Source organism: Rhineura floridana, chromosome 1 (genome assembly GCF_030035675.1).
Source record: "Rhineura floridana isolate rRhiFlo1 chromosome 1, rRhiFlo1.hap2, whole genome shotgun sequence".
NCBI lineage: Eukaryota > Metazoa > Chordata > Lepidosauria > Squamata > Rhineuridae > Rhineura > Rhineura floridana.
Window position 1 is genome coordinate 168910555 of NC_084480.1, and position 19047 is coordinate 168929601.

Below are 19047 nucleotides of genomic sequence, written 5' to 3' on the forward strand. Positions count from 1 at the left end.
AGGTACATCAAAGCAGACTAATTCCAGTCCGTTTCGTGGGCCAGGATATGAAAGGTGTTGATATAAGTCCTGGCAGAGTTCTTGCCCTGCCGCAGGGTTCCCAACTGACAGGAACCTCATTGGGGGTCCAGAAAGATTTCTGCCATGGCCTCAACTAAGTTATCATACTGAGCTAGCACAGGGTCGTTCTGAAGCAACAGAGGTGTTGCCCACTGGACAGCCTCTCCTTCCAGAATGCTGATTGCAAAGGCTACTTTCAAGGAATCATTGGGAAAATATAATCCACATAAAACCATTTAAAACACTTGCTTTGCAAAAATATTAAAATATTAAAAGCCAGCATGAAAATAATAAATAAATCCAGAAACCCCCCAACATGTAGGTACCAATTGGTCACTAAAGGCCACTGGGGGAGAAGTGGGCCTTTAATGCCTGTTTAAAATAGTAAGGGATGGGGCCTGCCTGATCTCCCGTAGAATCAAATTCCATAACTAGGGGATTAACACCAAAAAGGCCCTATTCAGAGTGCCTGCCATCACAAGGGTGTTCAAAGGAGGGCACCTAAGTAGAGTCTCTGAAGTAGATCTTAAGGTAAAGGGAGGTTGGTACAACTGCTAGCAGTTCTTCAAGTTACCTGGTCACAAACCATTCAGGAGTTTAAACATCATAGCCTGCATTTTGAACTGGACCCAGAAATGCACTGGCACAGTATTGGTGTAATTGTATTCTGACCACCTAGCTCCAATCAATAGCTGCATGGCTGCATTTTGTACCAGCTGAAATTCCCAAACCATGTTCAAAGGCAGCCCCACATAGAGTGAATTACAGTAGTCCAACCTGGATGTGACTTCAGCATGAATAACAAAGGCAAGATTTGGTCTCTCTGGATAGAACTGTATTCTGCCCTAAGTTGGTGTACTGCCCTAAGCTGGAACATGCATTCCTAGCCATTGTTGCCACTTAAGCATTCCCAGTTAGCATAGTGTCCAGTAGCACTCTCAGACTGGGAACTTTGTCCTTAAGGGGTAGTGCAACCGCATCTAGAACAGGGTGCAAATCTCCATCTAGAGTGATTGCCCCCCTCACTGTGTCTCCATCTTATCTAAATTAAACTTTGGATGGTTTCCCTCAACCATCCAAAAATCGCCTCCAGGCGTCAAAGTTGATAGTCAGGCAAAAGACATCAATTTCTTTGAGTTGGCTCTCTTTTGGGTACATCTTTATCTCCTCTAATCATTTGCTGCTGCAGTTTTACATTTATAATGCTGTTTTAATGTATTTGAAGCCTGTAAGCTGTTCTAGAATCCTCACTATAGAGTGGGGCAGATATTGTAAATAAATAAACCTTGTTGAAAAGCCCACATTGCTGAGCATGACTAGAACCCTTGAGATCAGATAAGCCACATCCTTCAAAATCCCTTCTCCTCAGCTTTTCTCCTTGAGGGATAAAGAGACAGATTCCTGTATCTCTCAGGGACAGAAGAGCAAAACAATGGGTGGCAAGGAAAGAGTTTTCCCGCCTCTTCCAGTTGCTCCAATCAACCTGAAGCTAAAGATAAAAGACATCTCTCAGGAAACACAAACCTGCATGCTGCTTTGCCTTAATACTCTTCTGCTTTACAGGGCTGTTGTAAAGATTACCACAAGATCATGTGTGTGAAGTGCTTTATATGCTCAAAAGTGACATCCAGATAATTTCATTTGCCCACCAGCTAATCACACCATATTCTTTAGTTTGTAGCATTACCTATTTAGTGGCATTAGGCCATAGTTCTCATGTTTGAACCACCTGTTCATTTGCTTCACATACAACCAGTCAGAGATGGCTGTTGGGAGGATGTTCCTGAGGAATGTTTCAAAGCGAGTGATGACCAACATGTCCCAAGGATAGCCGTTGTCCCAGACACGACTCATTATCCAGGATCCACTTCTAGAGCTGAGATAAACCTTTAAAAACAGGTAAGGGACACATACAAAGCTCATGTTACCAAGCATCATTCCAGCACACCTATCTCCTCACTCTACTCAATGAAGCTTGCACAGGAGCAAGCTCAGAAAATTGTCTCCTTGTAAATTTTGCCCAATGTCTGCAAAATGATTGCAACAGGAGTCTGACAGACTATTCTGTTTTAGTGCTCTAATGTGAGCCTATTTTGACCACTTTAAGAGGCTGATGATAGTATAAACCAAGCATAGACAACGTGTGCTCCTCCAGATGTTGTTGCACTCTAACTCCCATCAACTGCAGCCACCATGGCTGATGAGCAGGGTTTATGGGAGTTGTAGTCCAATAACATCTGGAAGGCATCTTGTTGGCTATCCCTACAGTAGACAACACTGGGCTAGACAGACAAAAAATGTGAACTCAGGCAGCTTCCCAAGTTCCTTCCTGTGCTATCTGAGATAAGTGTCAATCCTTCATGCAACACATTTTTTGCTGTATTAATTTATCAATTTCAAGTAAACCCCACTTTCTGGCCAAGAGAGAGGCATGCAGTTTTGTTCTAGGATTTAGCTGATGTGGTACAGCACTCGCTTAACCTGGGAGAGGTAGGGAGATCAATGTTTGTATTGCCCCCAGGCACCTGCATTTCTTATGTTTTTAAATAAGATTAGGCAAATCCATGGGGGATAGGATTATCTCGGCCTATTAGCTGTGCTAGTCAAATGGAGCCTCCATGCTCAGGGGCAGCATGCTGTGGGTAGGGGAGAAAACACTGGGGGAGGCTTTTTGTCATCAGGCCCTGCAGGCTTCCTAGCTGGCTACTAATTGAAACAGGATACTGGGCTAGATGGGCCTTCAGTATGATTCAGCAAAACCCTTATAATTAATTCATTACAATTTTAGTATTTGTTTCCATTAGAGTAGTTTTTGTAATAATGGCAGGGCAGCTGTGAAAGACCAAATGGAAATATGGAAAGGGCAAGGGAGGTAGTAGGATGGGATGGGGGTCAGGAGAGAAGGCACAGTAAGCTATACCTTAAAATAAATAGGGTAAAAGAAAACTAACAATGATTTAATAATCAGATATGAAAATCCTATTAGGGTATATCTACATTACAAACTTCAATCACATTTTTATACCGCTGTCATGGCTCCCTCCCCCCAAAGCATCTAGAAAACTGTAATGCTGGGGGTGAGCCAAAATGCTTCCCAATTTCGCTGCCTCAGTTGTGGAGAGAAAAATGACAGGTATTTTGATTACTTGTAGGAAGGTGGGGCCAACTTAAGGGACGGGGTGTGTGAACTTACCTCTGACAACAGTTGCTGTTCTCAGCTGGTGGTGACTGCCTCTCCATCCTTAATGCCCCTTTGAGCAATACAGTGTCATCATCTAGCATTGTTCAAAGGGGAATTTTGGGGGGAGTGAGGAATGGTGACTGCCAGCTGGCATTCACCAAGATCATGGTGAGAATCATGCGGGTGTTATGGAAGGGAAATGGTGGCCACTAAGAAGACCCTTCTGTTGACACCACCGCTGTGAAAAGGAGCAGTGGAATGGTGAAAGATGAAAGTAGATTTTGGTTATCCTTTTGCTTCACAGGAGCTCTTTCTTGGTGATGTCAGGAGGTGATCCATCTTGGCAGGACTTTTAAAAGTTTGGACAACTTTCCATATTTCTAATGCCAAAAGCTGCATTTGCAAGCAGCCTAAGCATGGACACCAGTCCCACACAATGAAGCCAGATGATAACATGTTCTGCCTTTTAGACAAATCACTTTGTCAGCTGCATAAGAGGAAGAAAATCCTAGTTGCCTTCTCTCCTACAATAAGCTGGTTCTCAGTCCTCTCATTGAGCCCTACCCACCCACAATTCTGTAGTGTTTATGCCCATAGAAACAGTTTAGTTTCTGAGCCTGAAAATATTTCAATCTAACTTTCAAAACCTCTGCTGTCCAAGCATAAGGGCTAGATCCTTGCATAAATTTGCAAAAACTCCACCTAATCTAGGCATATGTTCTCAGAAAGTTAGCTTTGCACTAGAATTTATTTTGTTTGGCACACAAGGACAGAAGCAGACAGTTAGAGACAATACAAACCCTGCAAGGGCCAAGATTAAAACACAAATAAGTTGGTTGGCTCCAATTAAGCTCTTTTAGATGGGTTGATTTTAATGGGAGACGAGTTTTATACTCCTTACTGAAATCAATGTAACTTAAAACATGCGTAGCTTTAACAGGATTATACCCACTCTGTTCTTTGTTCTTTTTAAACACCATATATTTGGGCAATACATGCTTATTATGGAAAGCTAGTGGTAAACTTCATATTGGAAAGCTCTGTTTAGCTTAGATCAGAGATGAGGAATCTGTGCACCCCTTCCATGTAGTTAGTCTACACCTTCCATCAACCTTGGCCATTGGCCATTCTAGCTGGAGCTGATGAGAGTCCAACAATATTGGGAGAGCCATGGATTCCCTGTGGTTTAGCTCAGACCCAGTGAGGGCTATGCTTGGTCCAGTTTGAGCGGTATGTTTTAAGTATGGAAACTGAGTGCATTGTTCCCTTATATAATTAGCATGCATGCTGTCCCTGATATTGCCTGTCATTTCAGTGCTTAATAAACACATACATCTAATGTGCCTAATTTCCTCCCCATTTTTTCCATCTGCACATTATCAGTTTTCCAATTGCACCATTTTTCCCCAACTGCACATTTTGTGTCCGACTGCACATTAAAAAACCCTGCTCTCCAGTTCCATGCTCCCATGCTACCTGAGATCTCTTAAAGCTGAAGGTACTGGGGATTGAACCTCGGACCTTCTGCACCTGCACGCAAGATGTATAATCTGCCACTGAAAAATAACCCCACATTTTGTTATCACTAATTCTGCCCGTTATATTAAGTCTAATGCAGCCAAACTTAAGCACTTCTAAGTCAATTTTATTTAAATGCAAGCACTTAATATCTCTCCCACTGAAGTCAATGGTACCAAAAAATGCTTACTTTGGGTTGCCAATCATTCTGCTTAATAGAGAACTCCTGAGCATTGTGTAAGACAGTACCTGGGAGGCTGTGTTACCAAGCTCCACAGCAATGTCACAGCCAGAGTTCCCAAGGCCAATCACCAGAACTTTCTTTCCCTTGAACTTTTCAGGTCCTTTGTATTCCCGACTGTGGAAGAAGGTGCCCTTGAATTTCCTTAACCCTATTCAGAAAAGTGGAAAACAAACAAATAACTTAAGGAAACAGACATATAAATTTAACTCTTTGGCATAAATATACTGTGTACTGTGTGGATTAATTATCTAGTATTTTGAACACTTTAGCACAACTGTTGATTTTACAAGTCCTCAAAGTTATTTATTTGAAGCCACTAAGGCTGCAATCCAATAAATGTCTACTCAGAAGTAAGCTCCATTGGGTTCCATGGGATTTACTCCCAGGTAAGTGTATATTGGATTGCAGTCCAACCCAGTAAGCTGAACTCACAATAAAGTGTAACTGTGATTCTTCCTGCCAAATCGACTCTAGGTTGTATTTGTTTGTCTCACCTCCTGCTGTTAGCCTAACTTGAATCTTATCAGTTGCCAGGAAAATATTTGATCCTTTTATATGGCTGATGCACACTGCCAGCTCTAAATCTGCATTTTCTGGAGGTGAGGATGGGAATATGTACAGGAAGCCAAGCCATAAATCATATAGTCTTCGATGTCTGTATACTAATGCGCAGAGCATGAGAAACAAGCAGGACGAACTTGAACTCTTAATACAGGAGCGCAATTATGACTTGATAGGTATAACTGAAACTTGGTGGGAAGACTCCCATGACTGGAATACAGCAATGAAGGATACATGTTCAAGAAGAACAGAAGGAATAAAAAGGGAGGTGGAGTTGTGCTATATGTTAATAATATATATCCCTACATGGAAATACAGGAAGATGAGCTTGGTAGCTCTAGCGAGAGTATCTGGATTAAAATTAATGGGGCAAGTAGTAAAAGGAATGTGGTGCTTGGAGTCCACTACCGACCACCCAATCAAGGAGAAGATGAGAACGTAACTTTTGAAAAGCAAATTGCCCTGGGCCCAGTGCTCTTTAACATTTTTATTAACGACTTGGATGAGAAGGTACAAAGCATCCTTTTCAAATTTGCAGATGATACAAAGTTGGGGGGCATAGCTAATACCGTGGAAGACAGAAAGAAAATTCAAAGGGACTTTGATAGGCTGGAGCACTGGGCGGAAAACAACAGAATGAAATTCAACAGGGATAAATGCAAAGTTCTACACTTAGGGGAAAAAACCCAAATGCAGTTATAAGATGGGGAATACTTGGCTCAGCAGTACGACATGTGAGAAGGATCTTGGAATTGTCGTTGATCACAAGCTGAATATGAACCAACAGTGTGATGTGGCTGCAAAAAAGGCAAATGCTATATTAGGCTGCATTAACAGAAGTATAGTTTCCAAATCACATGAAGTACTAGTTCCCCTCTATTCAGCACTGGTTAGGCCTCATCTTGAACACTGCATCCAGTTCTGATCTCCGCACTTCAAGAAGGATGCAGACAAACTGGAACGGGTTCAGAGGAGGGCAACAAAGATGATCAGAGGACTGGAAACCAAGCCCTATGAGGAGAGACTGAAAGAACTGGGCATGTTTAGACTGCAGAAGAGAAGACTGAGGGGAGATATGATAGCACTCTTCAAGTACATGAAAGGTTGTCACATAGAGGAGGGCCAGGATCTCTTCTCGATCATCCCAGAGTGCAGGACACGGAATAATGGGCTCAAGTTGCAGGAAGCCAGATTTCGACTGGACATCAGGAAAAACTTCCTAACTGTTAGAGCCATACGACAATGGAACCAATGACTTAGAGAGGTAGTGAGCTCTCCGACACTGGAGGCATTCAAGAGGCAGCTGGACAGCCATCTGTCGGGAATGCTTTGATTTGGATTCCTGCATTGAGCAGGGGGTTGGACTCAATGGCCTTATAGGTCCCTTCCAACTCTACTATTCTATGATTCTAGGGCTGGCCATGGACATTTTGGCACCTGAGGTGGAAAATCTGAAACAGTGCCACTGCTGTGGTAAAATATACAGTAATAGTAAATTAAACTGACATACACTGGCACCCAAAATGTGCTGCATGAGGTGGCCACTTCATTCCACCTTAGGCCTGGTCTTTAGTATCCTTCAACAACATATGGTCTAGGACCTGAAGCCAATGCTGACAGTTCCTTGTGCCAATGGAATCTTCTTTCCTGGGGCAAATAGCAACTTATAGTGGGTGAGTAATTTTCAGTGGGGCCGTGGCATGGGGGGAAAGGGTTAAAACCATGTGCTAAGGTCCCAATTCTAGTTCCTCCCATCCCTGAAGGTTACTATTGTTAGAGGAAAACCAGAGACATCAAATGCATTCATATATTTTATGCCATGGCTGTTCTGACCCTGAAATGCTCAAAAGTAAGGAAATAAAAACAGAACTTCAGCTCTGTCCTCTGCCAAGAGATAAAGGCACACAAGCCCTCTATTCAGCACTGGTTAGGCCTCATCTTGAATACTGCAACCAGTTCTGGTCTCCATACTTTAAGAAGGATGCAGACAAACTAGAACAGGTTCAGAGGACGGCAACAAGGATGATCAGGGGACTGGAAACAAAGCCCTATGAGAAGAGACTGAAAGAACTGGGCATGTCTAGCCTGGAGAAGAGAAGACTGAGGGGAGATATGATAGCACTCTTCAAGTACATGAAAGGTTGTCACATAGAGAAGGGCCGGGATCTCTTCTCGATCGTCCCAGAGTGCAGGACATGGAATAATGGGCTCAAGTTGCAGGACACCAGATTTCGACTGAACATCCGGAAAAACTTCCTAACTGTTAGAGCCATACAACAATGGAACCAATTACCTAGAGAGGTAGTGGGCTCTCCGACACTGGAGGCATTCAAGAGGCAGCTGGACAGCCATCTGTCGGGAATACTTTGATTTGGATTCCTGCATTGCACAGGGGGTTGCCCTTGCTGCCCTTATAGGCCCCTTCTAACTCTACGATTCTATGATTCTAAGTCTCTCACACCATTCCCATAAAGAGTTCACGAAGTGGAGATTACATTATGGGGTCACTCATATTTTTTATACAGTTACTCACCAGGAAAGCTATTAATTGGAGTATTTGGATAGACATGATGTCCAGAACAAATCATAACAGCATCAAATATGGCTGATTCCACCTTGCCATCCTTTTCTGTCATGACATCCCATTGGCCTGTGGTAGGGAAATCTGGACGTTTCCTAATATTGCTCACAAGAGTCTGTGGAAATGTTTGAGAAAATATATCAGGAAGGTTTAGGCTCAAAAGTAAATAGACATAATTATTTTTACGAGTCTAGTACATGTATCATTATGTTTTGCCCAAGTGTTACACAACTGGAGTGAGGGATTTGACAGAGTAATCATGCAGCATGATTCACATACTCTTCCTAGGTCTTCACAGACCAAATTACAATCATCTTTACCACTGGGCAGAATGACCGAAAGCAGCAGAATGTGGGGAAAAAGGGGAAGAAGGGAAGGGAGAAGAGTTCACAGACATAAAAGTTTAGCCCATTGCAATCATGCTGATGACTTGAGTATGGGCTTTACTTGTGCTTTCTGCTGCCACACGTTTTTATATTAAGGTTCATGGCCTGAGACTGATCCTGTATCTTTAGGAGAAGAGAAAGTCAGCCAACTGCAGATGTTCTTGGAACACTGTAATGGGAAAAACCACAAGGTGGAATTCTCCCTTCCCCCTGCACGACTTTTAAAGATACAGAAGACCTTGTGGTTGCCTGGCCTGGCCTCCAAGAAATGAAATGTGTTCATATATCCCTTTTCATTCCCCTTGAAACTGCCGACGGGCTCCCCATCTGTGGAATATGCACCCCCGTGAGGTCTGCGTGTCGCCTTTTTGGTGCTTTTCCCCCAGGCAATTGATAGACTGAGATGGTGTTATCTGTTATTCACTAATAGGCAAAAAACCTTGTGGTTTAAGAATGTACCTATAGCCAACAGATATTTCTATCAAACTTTAAAAAGCAGGGAAATTGAGCAGCTATAGTGAATGCACCAGAGGAGCAGGAGACCTGACCTCTCTGAGATATTGTACTGCCCTACAAATTTGTCAAAATGCAAACACAATTTGGGTTGGTATTTCACAGTCCAATCCACTTGCTGTGTAGCTTGGAAGAATTTGGTAACATGTGCCTCTGAGTACAATATTTCAGAGAGCAGGTCAGGTCTCCTGCTTCCCTGGTGCATTCGCTATAGCTGCCCAATATCTGTTTGCTATAGGTACATTCTTAAACCACAAGCTTTTTTGCCTGTTAGTGAATTTCTCTGCTTTTTAATCCGGGAGGTAATAAATGGGATCCTGCGCAGGTTTGCTGAGAATGGATTCATCATTTGCATGCTTATTGAGTTCAGTGGGATTTACTCCCCTGCAATCATGCTTAGGATAGGCAAAACTGACAATGGGGAGGGAGGCCTGGAGTGGGCAGGGGAAGAGGAAAAAGGAAGAGGGGAGAGGAGGAAGAAGGGAGGAGAGGGGAAGGGAGGAGAGGGGAAGGAGGGAAAAGGCAGGTCTGATCATTTGCATGCTTAATGAGTTTTGAGGGATTTGCTCCTGTGGAATCATAGCTAGGATAGGTAAAACTGACCATGGGGGAGGAGGAGGGGGAGAGAGAGCAGAAGGAGCGGGAGGGGGAAGGAGGGGATTGGAAGGGGAGAGGGAATGAGTGGAGGGCAGGGGCAAAAGGGAGGTGATGGGAGGGAGGAGGAAGGGAGGGCAGATTTGATCATTTGCATGCTTATTGGGTTCAATGGGATTTACTCCCATGCAATCATGGTTAGGATAGGTAAAACTGACCATGGGGAAGGGGAAGGGGGAGGGGTGAAGGAAGGGGGAGGGAAGGGGCAAGAGGGAAGGGATAGGAGGGAGGAGGAGGAGGAGGGGAGGGCAGGTTTGATGACTTGCATACCTTTTGAGTTCAGTGGGAATTACTCCTGTGCAATCATGCTTAGGATTCATCTACCTAACAGAGCTGGGGGAGGGGCGGGGAGGGGAGGAGATTGGGTGGGTGGGCACTAGGCAGAGGGAAAGCCCCTTTCCTTCCCAATAGGAAAACATTGTGAACAGTATCATTCTTTTTCAGGGTTTCCTCCACCTTTTTATACTACAGCAGGCACATGTAGCCTCCCACCCAAATTTAAAGCAAAGCCATCCCTGGCCACATTCACACCAGGCCTTTATTTCACTTTACACAGTCATGGCTTCTCCCAAAGAATCCTGGGAAGTGTAGTTAGTGATGGGTGCCGAGAGTTGCTAGGGGATGCCCTGTTCCACTCAGAGCTTCAATCAGAGTGGCTGACTGTTAAACCACTCAGGCCACTGCAGCTCTGTCACGGGAATAAGAGTCTCCTCTCAGCACCCTTCACAAACTACACTTCCCAGGATTGTCTGGGGAAAGCCATGACTGTCTAAAGCGAAATAAAGGTCTGGTGTGGGTGTGGCCCCCTGATTAGGCAAGCCCAGCTGCTGTGAGTCTGGCTTTTAGAACACTGACAGTTGGTTCTTACTGAGCATGCCTGGCCTTATCACTGAGTTCAATGCTAGATTTCTTAAATTAATTAAAAATCAGCCAGGCATTGTTTTAAGTTTTAAAGTGCAGAAGATGAAGGTCAGAGTATGGGGCAAGGTCAGTAATAGGATTACAGGTACTCTGTGAACATGGCTGATTTTTAATTAAATTCCCAAAAATTATGAGAACTCTGACAGAAAAAAGTCCAAAAAGAATCTGGTGTTTCTCTCTCTCTTTTTACACTTTGAACTCTTGCTTCTCTCTGACTGTTTTGTGTATCACCATGAAAATTTAGAGAGTTGTTAAGCAAGCATTTCTGAGTTCAGGACTATAAATTTTGTAGCGTTTTGTTTTGAAATTAGCTTATGGGGATAGGTCTGGAAAACCAAAAAAGGATGAAAGAGAAATTAAAGGCAAGGTTCAAACTATGGAGATTGGATTAAATATGGACATGGAAAAAGATTTGGATTTCCTGGCTGTGATGGATCCTGGAGATAAATATTACGGTTTGGAACTCAGCGCTGTCCCTGAAGGAATTGAAGAGATTGGAGATAAAGATATTATCGGTTCAAAAAAATTCCTGGACTGGAAGGATTTGATGGAACTTGAAATGGAGAAAGTTAACAGATTTAATCCCTGTTTTGTGTCAATGGAAAAATCTTCAAGAGATGTGCTAGTATATCATGTAAAAAAGAGGAACAGAGATGCGGCTTTGCAACAACACTTCAGTGATACGTTCGGAATTGATGGCAAGAAAATATCTGTGATAAAGGAAATTCCTATCAGACTCTTATTATATGACTATGACAGCAAGATTATTGGGTGCGTAAAGATGGAAGATGGAACCAATATGGATAATGGAAGAAGAGCGATTTGAAATTACTGGACTTAGTAGACTTGATGAGTTGGATTAATTGACATGTTTATCTAGAAAAAAAAATTGATGGACATATATCTCAAGGATTGGAAACTTCTCTTTGACTTTTTGTGGAAGAATAAAATGATATGATGTTAATGAGATTTGAAACCAATTAAGATAACCGCTGGAGGAAGGTGATTTTATAATCTATTAAGAGACAGGCTTGTTATATATTATAGATTTATAGCTCAACTATGACAAATCGGAAGTCAATATTTTTATATATCTTTTTCTTTTCTTGTTGTGTTAGTTATTGATTTGTGTTTTTTCTTTTTGTATTGTTTTGGTTTTGAAAATTTGAATAAAAAATTAATTGAAAAAAAAAAGAAATTAGCTTATGGGAAGCATCAGAATGGCATGGAGGGTATTTTCAATTTCACTCTGCGGAATGTGAAAAATCCATGCTGACTATAGTATACAGCCACTCTTGTGGCTGTATAATAATAATAGTCAACAAGACCTTTCTTGATGGTTGTCCTATTGGGCATTTCTTTTCAGCACCCTGACTATGGGTGCTAATATTTTCAGATGTTCTGGACCTGTTTATACTCTTGCAAAATGACTTGTCCTGCTGGAAGCAATTCTTATATCCACAGACAATTACCATTGCACACTTGCCCTGAGCATACCCCAATTTCCTTCCAGGCAGATTGTAACTTCTTACCTTAAACTTTATGTATTTAACAAGATCAAAGTGCTTGGCGTACATCTGGATATATTCTTGAAGCTTGGTATTGTGCATATAGTTTGGGAAATCTTCTGGGAAAGGAAAGTCGGGATAGCACATCATTTCTTTGCAAGAGTTGGTGAACACAGAGTGGTAAATGCTGGCTCTGCCATCCTCTGCAGATTCCTTATGGGGAAAAGGAAAGCAAAGCATAAGCAACATCAGGAAATTGCTTTAAAAGAAACACAGCTCCAGCAGATGGAAATCCTTATAGTTAACATGAAATTTCGGATGTTACATGTCCAGCTTTCCTCTGGATGCTACATAATAGATTGCTCTAATGTCTCATCTGAACTTGTGTGTTGGGTTGTGCTACTCGATTGACTCCAAGAGTCAGAGATGGATCAATGGTGCCTCTGTTCCTGTACAGAGCCTTTCCATAAAGTTTAGTTTTGCTGACCTGGTTCTGCTAGTTAGCCATAATATGAGCTCACTTAAAAGGGAGGAAAACATTCAGCCCTGAGCAGTGCAACCATCAAATCTTCTCTAGGCCATTGGCCTGCCCATTGCACAAATAACTAATCCTGAAGCTAGCCGAGCTTCTAGAGCAGAGGTGGGGCATGTTTTCCAACTAAAGGGCTTCTGAAGGGGACAGGAAAACATAGGCAAAGCAACAGACGTTATTCTTACATTTGTACAGGAAGATACATTACAACCATACAAAAGCCAAGTTTCTACTCTCTCTCTCTCTCTCTCCATCCAGCAAGCAAGAGGCATGATCACAGTTCAAGGACACTTTTCAGCCAGGCAAAAACACTCAAGGGCACAGAGAAGGGCCAGTGAAGAATGTGGCCTGGGGAGGGAAGTTCTGAGGGTTGCACTTGACCCCCATGCCTGAGGTTTCCCACCTCTCTTCTAGAGCTTCCAGGTAACGGCTGGGATGCTAAAGTGACAGCGGCTTCTGCAAGTTTGCAATCCAAGTAATAGTTGTCTACAACCTGCAACTGAAATTGACATATCACTCCTCTGTTACCCACACAAACTTCCCTGGGCTCCATTCACTCTCATCTCAGTTTTTCTCTACATGCATTCAGAAAACGCTCATTTGTTTTCCTAAGAATTATCTGGGCTCATCATGTTAGCACCTGCATGCTAGTTTTAAGAAAGATATAGACAAGTTAGAGCGGGTTCAGAAGAGGGCGACGAGGATGATAGCCGGTATGGAGAACAAGTCTTATGAGGAAAAGTTGAAGGATCTTGGCATGTTCAGTCTAGTGAAGAGAAGGCTGAGGGATGACATGATTGCACTCTTTAAGTACCTGAAGGGCTGTCCCATAGAGGAGGGTACAGATTTGTTCTCTTTTTTTTTTTTTCAATAATTTTTATTCAGATTTTCATAAAACATACAAGACAAAATCATAAAACATTCAAAGACAAAAAACAAAATCAAAAATAGTTAAACAAAAAGAAAAAAAGAAAAAAAAAAAACAAAAAAAAAAATAAAGAGTAAAATATTGACTTCCCATTTGTCAAAGATCAAATCAGTTATAAGTCTATAATATATAACAATCCTGTCTCTTAAGTCATATTATAAAATCACTTTCCTCCAGTAGTTATCTTACTTAATCATCAAATCTCATAAACATTACTTTATTCTTTCCACAAAAAGTCAAAGAGAGGTTTCAATTCTTTAAGAAATATATCTATCAATTTTTTTTTCCAGATAAGCATATCGATTAATCCATCTCATTACTAATTATGATAATCTTATTGTCATAACCATAGTCAAAATAAACATTTCAATTAATCCATCACATCAGAATCTGTTAGGTTCAATAATTTCAGTAGCCATTGTTCTATTATCTCTATTAGTTCCATTTTCCATCTTCCATCTTCAGTAGTCTTGTTAAGTCCAGTAATTTCAATATCCAATCTTCCATTATCAGTATTCCATAATAATCTTGCTGTCAAAGCCATAGTCATATAGTAAGAGTCTGATGGGGATTACCTCTATCCCAAATATTTTCTTGCCATCCATTCTGAATAGGTTGCTGAAATACTGCTGTAAAATCATATCTCTGTTCTTTTTTTCAAAATACACTGGGTCATCTCTTAAAAGTTTTTCCATTGTCACATGGCTGCAGTTAATTCCATAGATTTTCTCTATATTGGGCTCCATCACATCATTCCAGTCCAGAAGATTATCCATGCCATTGATAACTTTATCTCTAGAATCTTCATTCATTTCTTCAGAGATAACATTGAGTTCCAAACAATAGATTTTATTTCTAAAGTCCATAGACTCCAAATCTTGTTCCTGTTCCACGTTGGTTCCAATCTCCGGGATCTCCTCTCTCACAGGGACCCCTATTCCAGTCTCCAGGGTCACCTCTCTCACAGGGACCCCTGTTCCAATCTCCGGGGTCTCCTCTCTCACAGGGACCCCTTCCAGGGTCACCTCTCTCACAGGGACCCTTATATCTTTAATCTCCTGCTTCATTTTACTCAATTCAATTTTCATTATCTCAATCTCATCCATTATTTTCTGAAACATAGTTATTTCCAGATTTTCAGCCACTTTCTTAATTGCCATTTTAAAAGAAAAATATAGGAAAACCACTTCTTATTTCAGCAACAATTGGGTTAATACTCCAAACTTGGTGACATCACAGTATAAACAGAGCAGACAGCCTTATCTCTCCAATAGTTAAGTAAACAAAATGCAGTTCCCAGGATCGAAACAATTAATGGCAATCGTCAAGAAACAGATTCGTCAAAATAAAATAGACCAAAAAGAGAGTAGTCTCAAAACAGTATAATATTTTTCAAAATAAAAATCTGGAATAGAAATCCCTCTTCTGTGTATATCTTTAGAATGCAAATCCAGGACAGCTTTTTGCAACAAAAACAGAGATAAGCTATTAATTAGTGCGTAGCAGAGAGAAGTTATAGCTCCCCAGTGAGATGTCAAAAACTGATCAATCTGGCAAATCTCTTTTAAACAGCAACAATTTAAGTCAAGTAAAAGAAAAATATAGAAAGAAGGGTGCTTGCCTGTTAGTGCGTTCTCTCTTAGAAGATAAGGTGAACGTTCGCTTTATCAGATAGAGCTTGCTGTTAAAAATCCGTCCCACCTTCGTCGGCTGGACCTCGTCCCATAAATTAATGAGATCGGTACAGATTTGTTCTCTGCTGCCCCAGAGGGTAGGACTAGGTCTAATGGTTTTAAGTTGCAGGAGCGTAGATTCAGATTGGACATTAGAAGGAACTTCTTGACAGTAAGGGAGGTGGTGCGATCCCCTTCGCTGGATGTCTTCAAGCAGAGGCTGGACAGCTATCTATGGGAGATGCTGTAGCTGTGGATTTCCTGCTGTGAGCAGGGGGTTGGACTCGATGGCCTACAAGGCCCCTTCCAACTCTATCATTCCATGATTCTATGCTGTGTGCACTGCAGGAACACAATCATATTTCCCCCACGACCCAGAATTATAGTTTGGTTTAATCTCCTGCCCTGCACCCACCCCTCAGCAGCAGCCATGGTGGACAGTTGCCTGGAAATTGGATCCCCAACTTCAAACAAATATGATAAGGGAGAATTTTAGAATGGAATGGGAGACACCACCACCACCACCACCACCTAAAACGTTTGCAAGAAACAATCAAGAGAACTGGCTGGTTGTTCCCAACAATCAATAAGAGCAATATAGTTCACAGAATATGAGAAATTAATCAACATCTCATAGGTATGCTATTAATATTAAAGAATTTTTACTTGCATCCTACAACGCAGCTGTGTTTGGACACAAAATGTGGAGAATATAGCCACTATGGGCCAGCAGATACGTTCAATTAGAGGCAATTTTATTTGCCACAAGTGGACAGGCAAGTGCCTAATTACAAAGCTTGGGAAAGATTCCTTTGTAAAACCCTGAAGCTGTCAGTCAGTGCAAGCAATCCAGAGCTAGATCAACCAATGATCTGACCCAGTATAAGGCAACTGCCTATGTTCCCTCCTTCTAGGTTTATTTATTTATATTTGATAAAGAATGTGTATTGCTAGCCTCGTGAAGCCAGATTTTTCACACAAGCTTCATGATGTAGAGCCACACAAGTGTGCTGGTAATGAGCAGTGGGTGGAATGCACTTTAGAACACAGACAGATCAGAGGTGGGGCAGGTGCACCAGCTTTCTCAAGGGGGTGGGGATCGGGGATGCCTTGAAAACCTTGCTCCTCACACCAACAGTGCTACAGATTGCAGATGGGTCTTCATGGAGTTGGGGACTCTGGTTTTTGGAAGGTCCCAGATTATATGTGAAGAGCCTACAGCTTGGATATGCACGTTCTAGTCCAGCCTTTCCCAACTAGTGGGTCACCAGATGTTGTTGGACCACAATTCCCATCTTTCCTGTCCATTGGCAATGCTGGCTGAGGCTGATGGGAGTTGTGGTCCAACAACATCTGGTGGCCCACTAGTTGGGAAAAGCTGTTCTAGGCACACAAAGTGGACGAATGTACAGGGGTCAGGTGCACGAACAGCAGGCGCAATCCCCTCCTACAGTTTCACATCATGTGAAAATTGCTTCTAGCTTGTCTGTATCTGCCATGCATGCATCAGTATGGGCATAGGGTCTCTTCACATTGCTGCCTAATGCAGTGTGCTTGTGTACATGTGACATGGCCACAGGAAGCAGGGATGGTGGACAGCCTTCTCAAATGTGCTTTCAACACGAGTGGGAGGTATATGAACTTCCCTAGCCTAGACAGAATGCATAGCACTGATAAGTTCCAGTGACACGACTGGACTATGTGATTATTATTATTATTATTATTATTATTATTATTATTATTATTATTATTATTATTATTACTATTAACAACAACAGTATGCCAGTTTAAATAACCTGGAAATCAGTTTGGCACAGTTGGTTCATAAATTCTAAGCAGAGGATTCCAAGACAGGTGGAGGCTTTTTCCTCACATCTGCCGGGAACTAGGTGAGTTAAATGTTCCTGACAGAGGAATCTCATTGATTCACATGGGATCAAATGCTTGCAAGTTGGGTCAAGGCAAGCAGGGGCTGCTGACCCTACCTTTGCCTTCCTCCATCACAAGGCTCTAGTTCAAAAAGCACAAGCCTTTACAAGCTTGATTTTGATGCTTGCAAAGGCTCAACCCTTTTCCAGGTCAGCAACAGGATGGCTGTGCATCTCTAGTCCCAATCCCCAACATGATTTTGGAAGAGGGCAGGAAGAGATAATGACATCTCTCTGTGTAGGAGGGCTCAGGAAGGTCCTTTTCTATCGCTCTTCTAATGCCACTATTGGATTAGTGCCCCAATGCAACCTGAGACTGCAGGTTTCATTCTCACACTTCCATGTGAGAATTCCCCCCCCCAATTCCCCATTGGAATTGATAGTTGAACATTAACTAGCCTGGGTGGGGCAGAAGGTGGAGACAATTTAAAAGGAAGAGGGGGATTTATTACAAAGTATGAGAAAACATGAAGGCATTAAAATAATTGCCAATTTGGAAGCAATCTAAAGATTAAGGCAGGCTATTGTCTAGTCAGGCAGTATTTAGTGCTAGGATTAATATTCTACAAATAGTTAAGAAGGGTTGTATAACTGAGACAAAAAACAACAGCCTATTCACAGGCAATGAAAAGAGAGAAATCCAAGTGCTTCTCAGCTGCACTCTTACTAGTTGGTAAATAGACTTGTGGTTTCCCAGGCATGTCCTGCTTTATTTACTGTACTCTGGGCTGCTGCCCCTGTTTGCTTCGCTCGCTAGCCTCACCTACACCCCACCCTGAAGTACCACAAGGCCTCCCCTCCCCCCCTCTGCCAGGTGCCCCCTAGCCATCTCTCCATCCCCTCTGCCAGGTGTCCCTCGCTGTCCCCCTACCCCCTCACCAGCCCCACGCCTCCTAGCCCACACAGGTCACCAGAGCCCCCCTGCGTGCATACTGATTGCCTAAGCTCTCCCCCTGCCCCTCCACAGATTTCCAAATCTCTCCCACCTTCTTCAAGTGTCTCCAGAACTCCCCCTCTCCTTCCAATGGCCCCCAATTCTTCTCCCACCCCCTCCACGGGTCTCCATACCTCCTCTTGACACTTTAAACCTCCCCCTTCCCCTCCACAGATCTCAAAACATCGCTAAACCTCCCTCTCCAAGAGTCTCCAAACCTCCCCCCCACATACACTTACATTATGGTCTTGCTGCTGCTTCTCACTCGTTCGCTTGCCCACCAGACTCTGGCTAGGCCCCAAGCTCAGGCTGGCTTGGCCCTGTTCCGCTAGGCCCCCCTGCAACCCCTCTCCTAATTGTTGTCACCCCCTCCTCCTCCTCCTCCTTGTCGCTGCCATCACAAGTCAAGGTTTGCTTCCCCTTGCCCTTCTCACCTGTAAGAGTCACACTACTTGTGAATACTTCACCTTTGCACAAGTGTTCATGGGTAGCATGAACCGTACAAAAATAAAATAAAGTAAGACTTGCAGTTAACCCTTTACACCTGGGGTGGGGAACTCTTTTCAGCCTGAGAGCCATAATCCCTCATGGGGAACCTTCTGGTGGCCATATGCCAGTGGTGGGTGGGGCCAGAGGCAAAGGTGGGTGGAGAAATGGATGTGATTCTTACTTTTGTACAGCAGGCTACATAGCAGCTATGCAGAAGTCAGAGATTTCTATACGCACTCGACATACCTCTATCCTTCACCCAGGCAAGCAAGAGGCATTATTCAAGGATACATTCCAGCCAGGCAAAGGCACTCCAGGAGGGCAGAGCATGACTGGTGATGGGTGTGGCCTGAGAGCACGCCTTAGTCCCAACAGCCAGATAGAGAAGCCTGGAGAGCCACATTTGGTCCCAGGCCCTGAGGTACCCCACCCTGTC

At 42.8% G+C, this 19047-nt stretch overlaps 1 protein-coding gene across 2 annotated transcripts in view; it reads right to left on the reverse strand.

Moving 5' to 3' along the window:
* LOC133364503 (flavin-containing monooxygenase 3-like) overlaps positions 1-19047 on the reverse strand; it is a 66021-nt gene that overhangs the window by 31573 nt on the left and 15401 nt on the right. For both annotated transcript variants that reach the window (XM_061585224.1, XM_061585232.1), the window contains 4 exons: positions 12152-12340; positions 8098-8260; positions 5009-5151; positions 1748-1947 (listed from right to left, as the gene is read on the reverse strand). In XM_061585224.1, coding sequence (XP_061441208.1) covers positions 1748-1947; positions 5009-5151; positions 8098-8260; positions 12152-12340 — 695 coding nt within the window. The remainder of the gene's footprint in view (positions 1-1747; positions 1948-5008; positions 5152-8097; positions 8261-12151; positions 12341-19047) is intronic.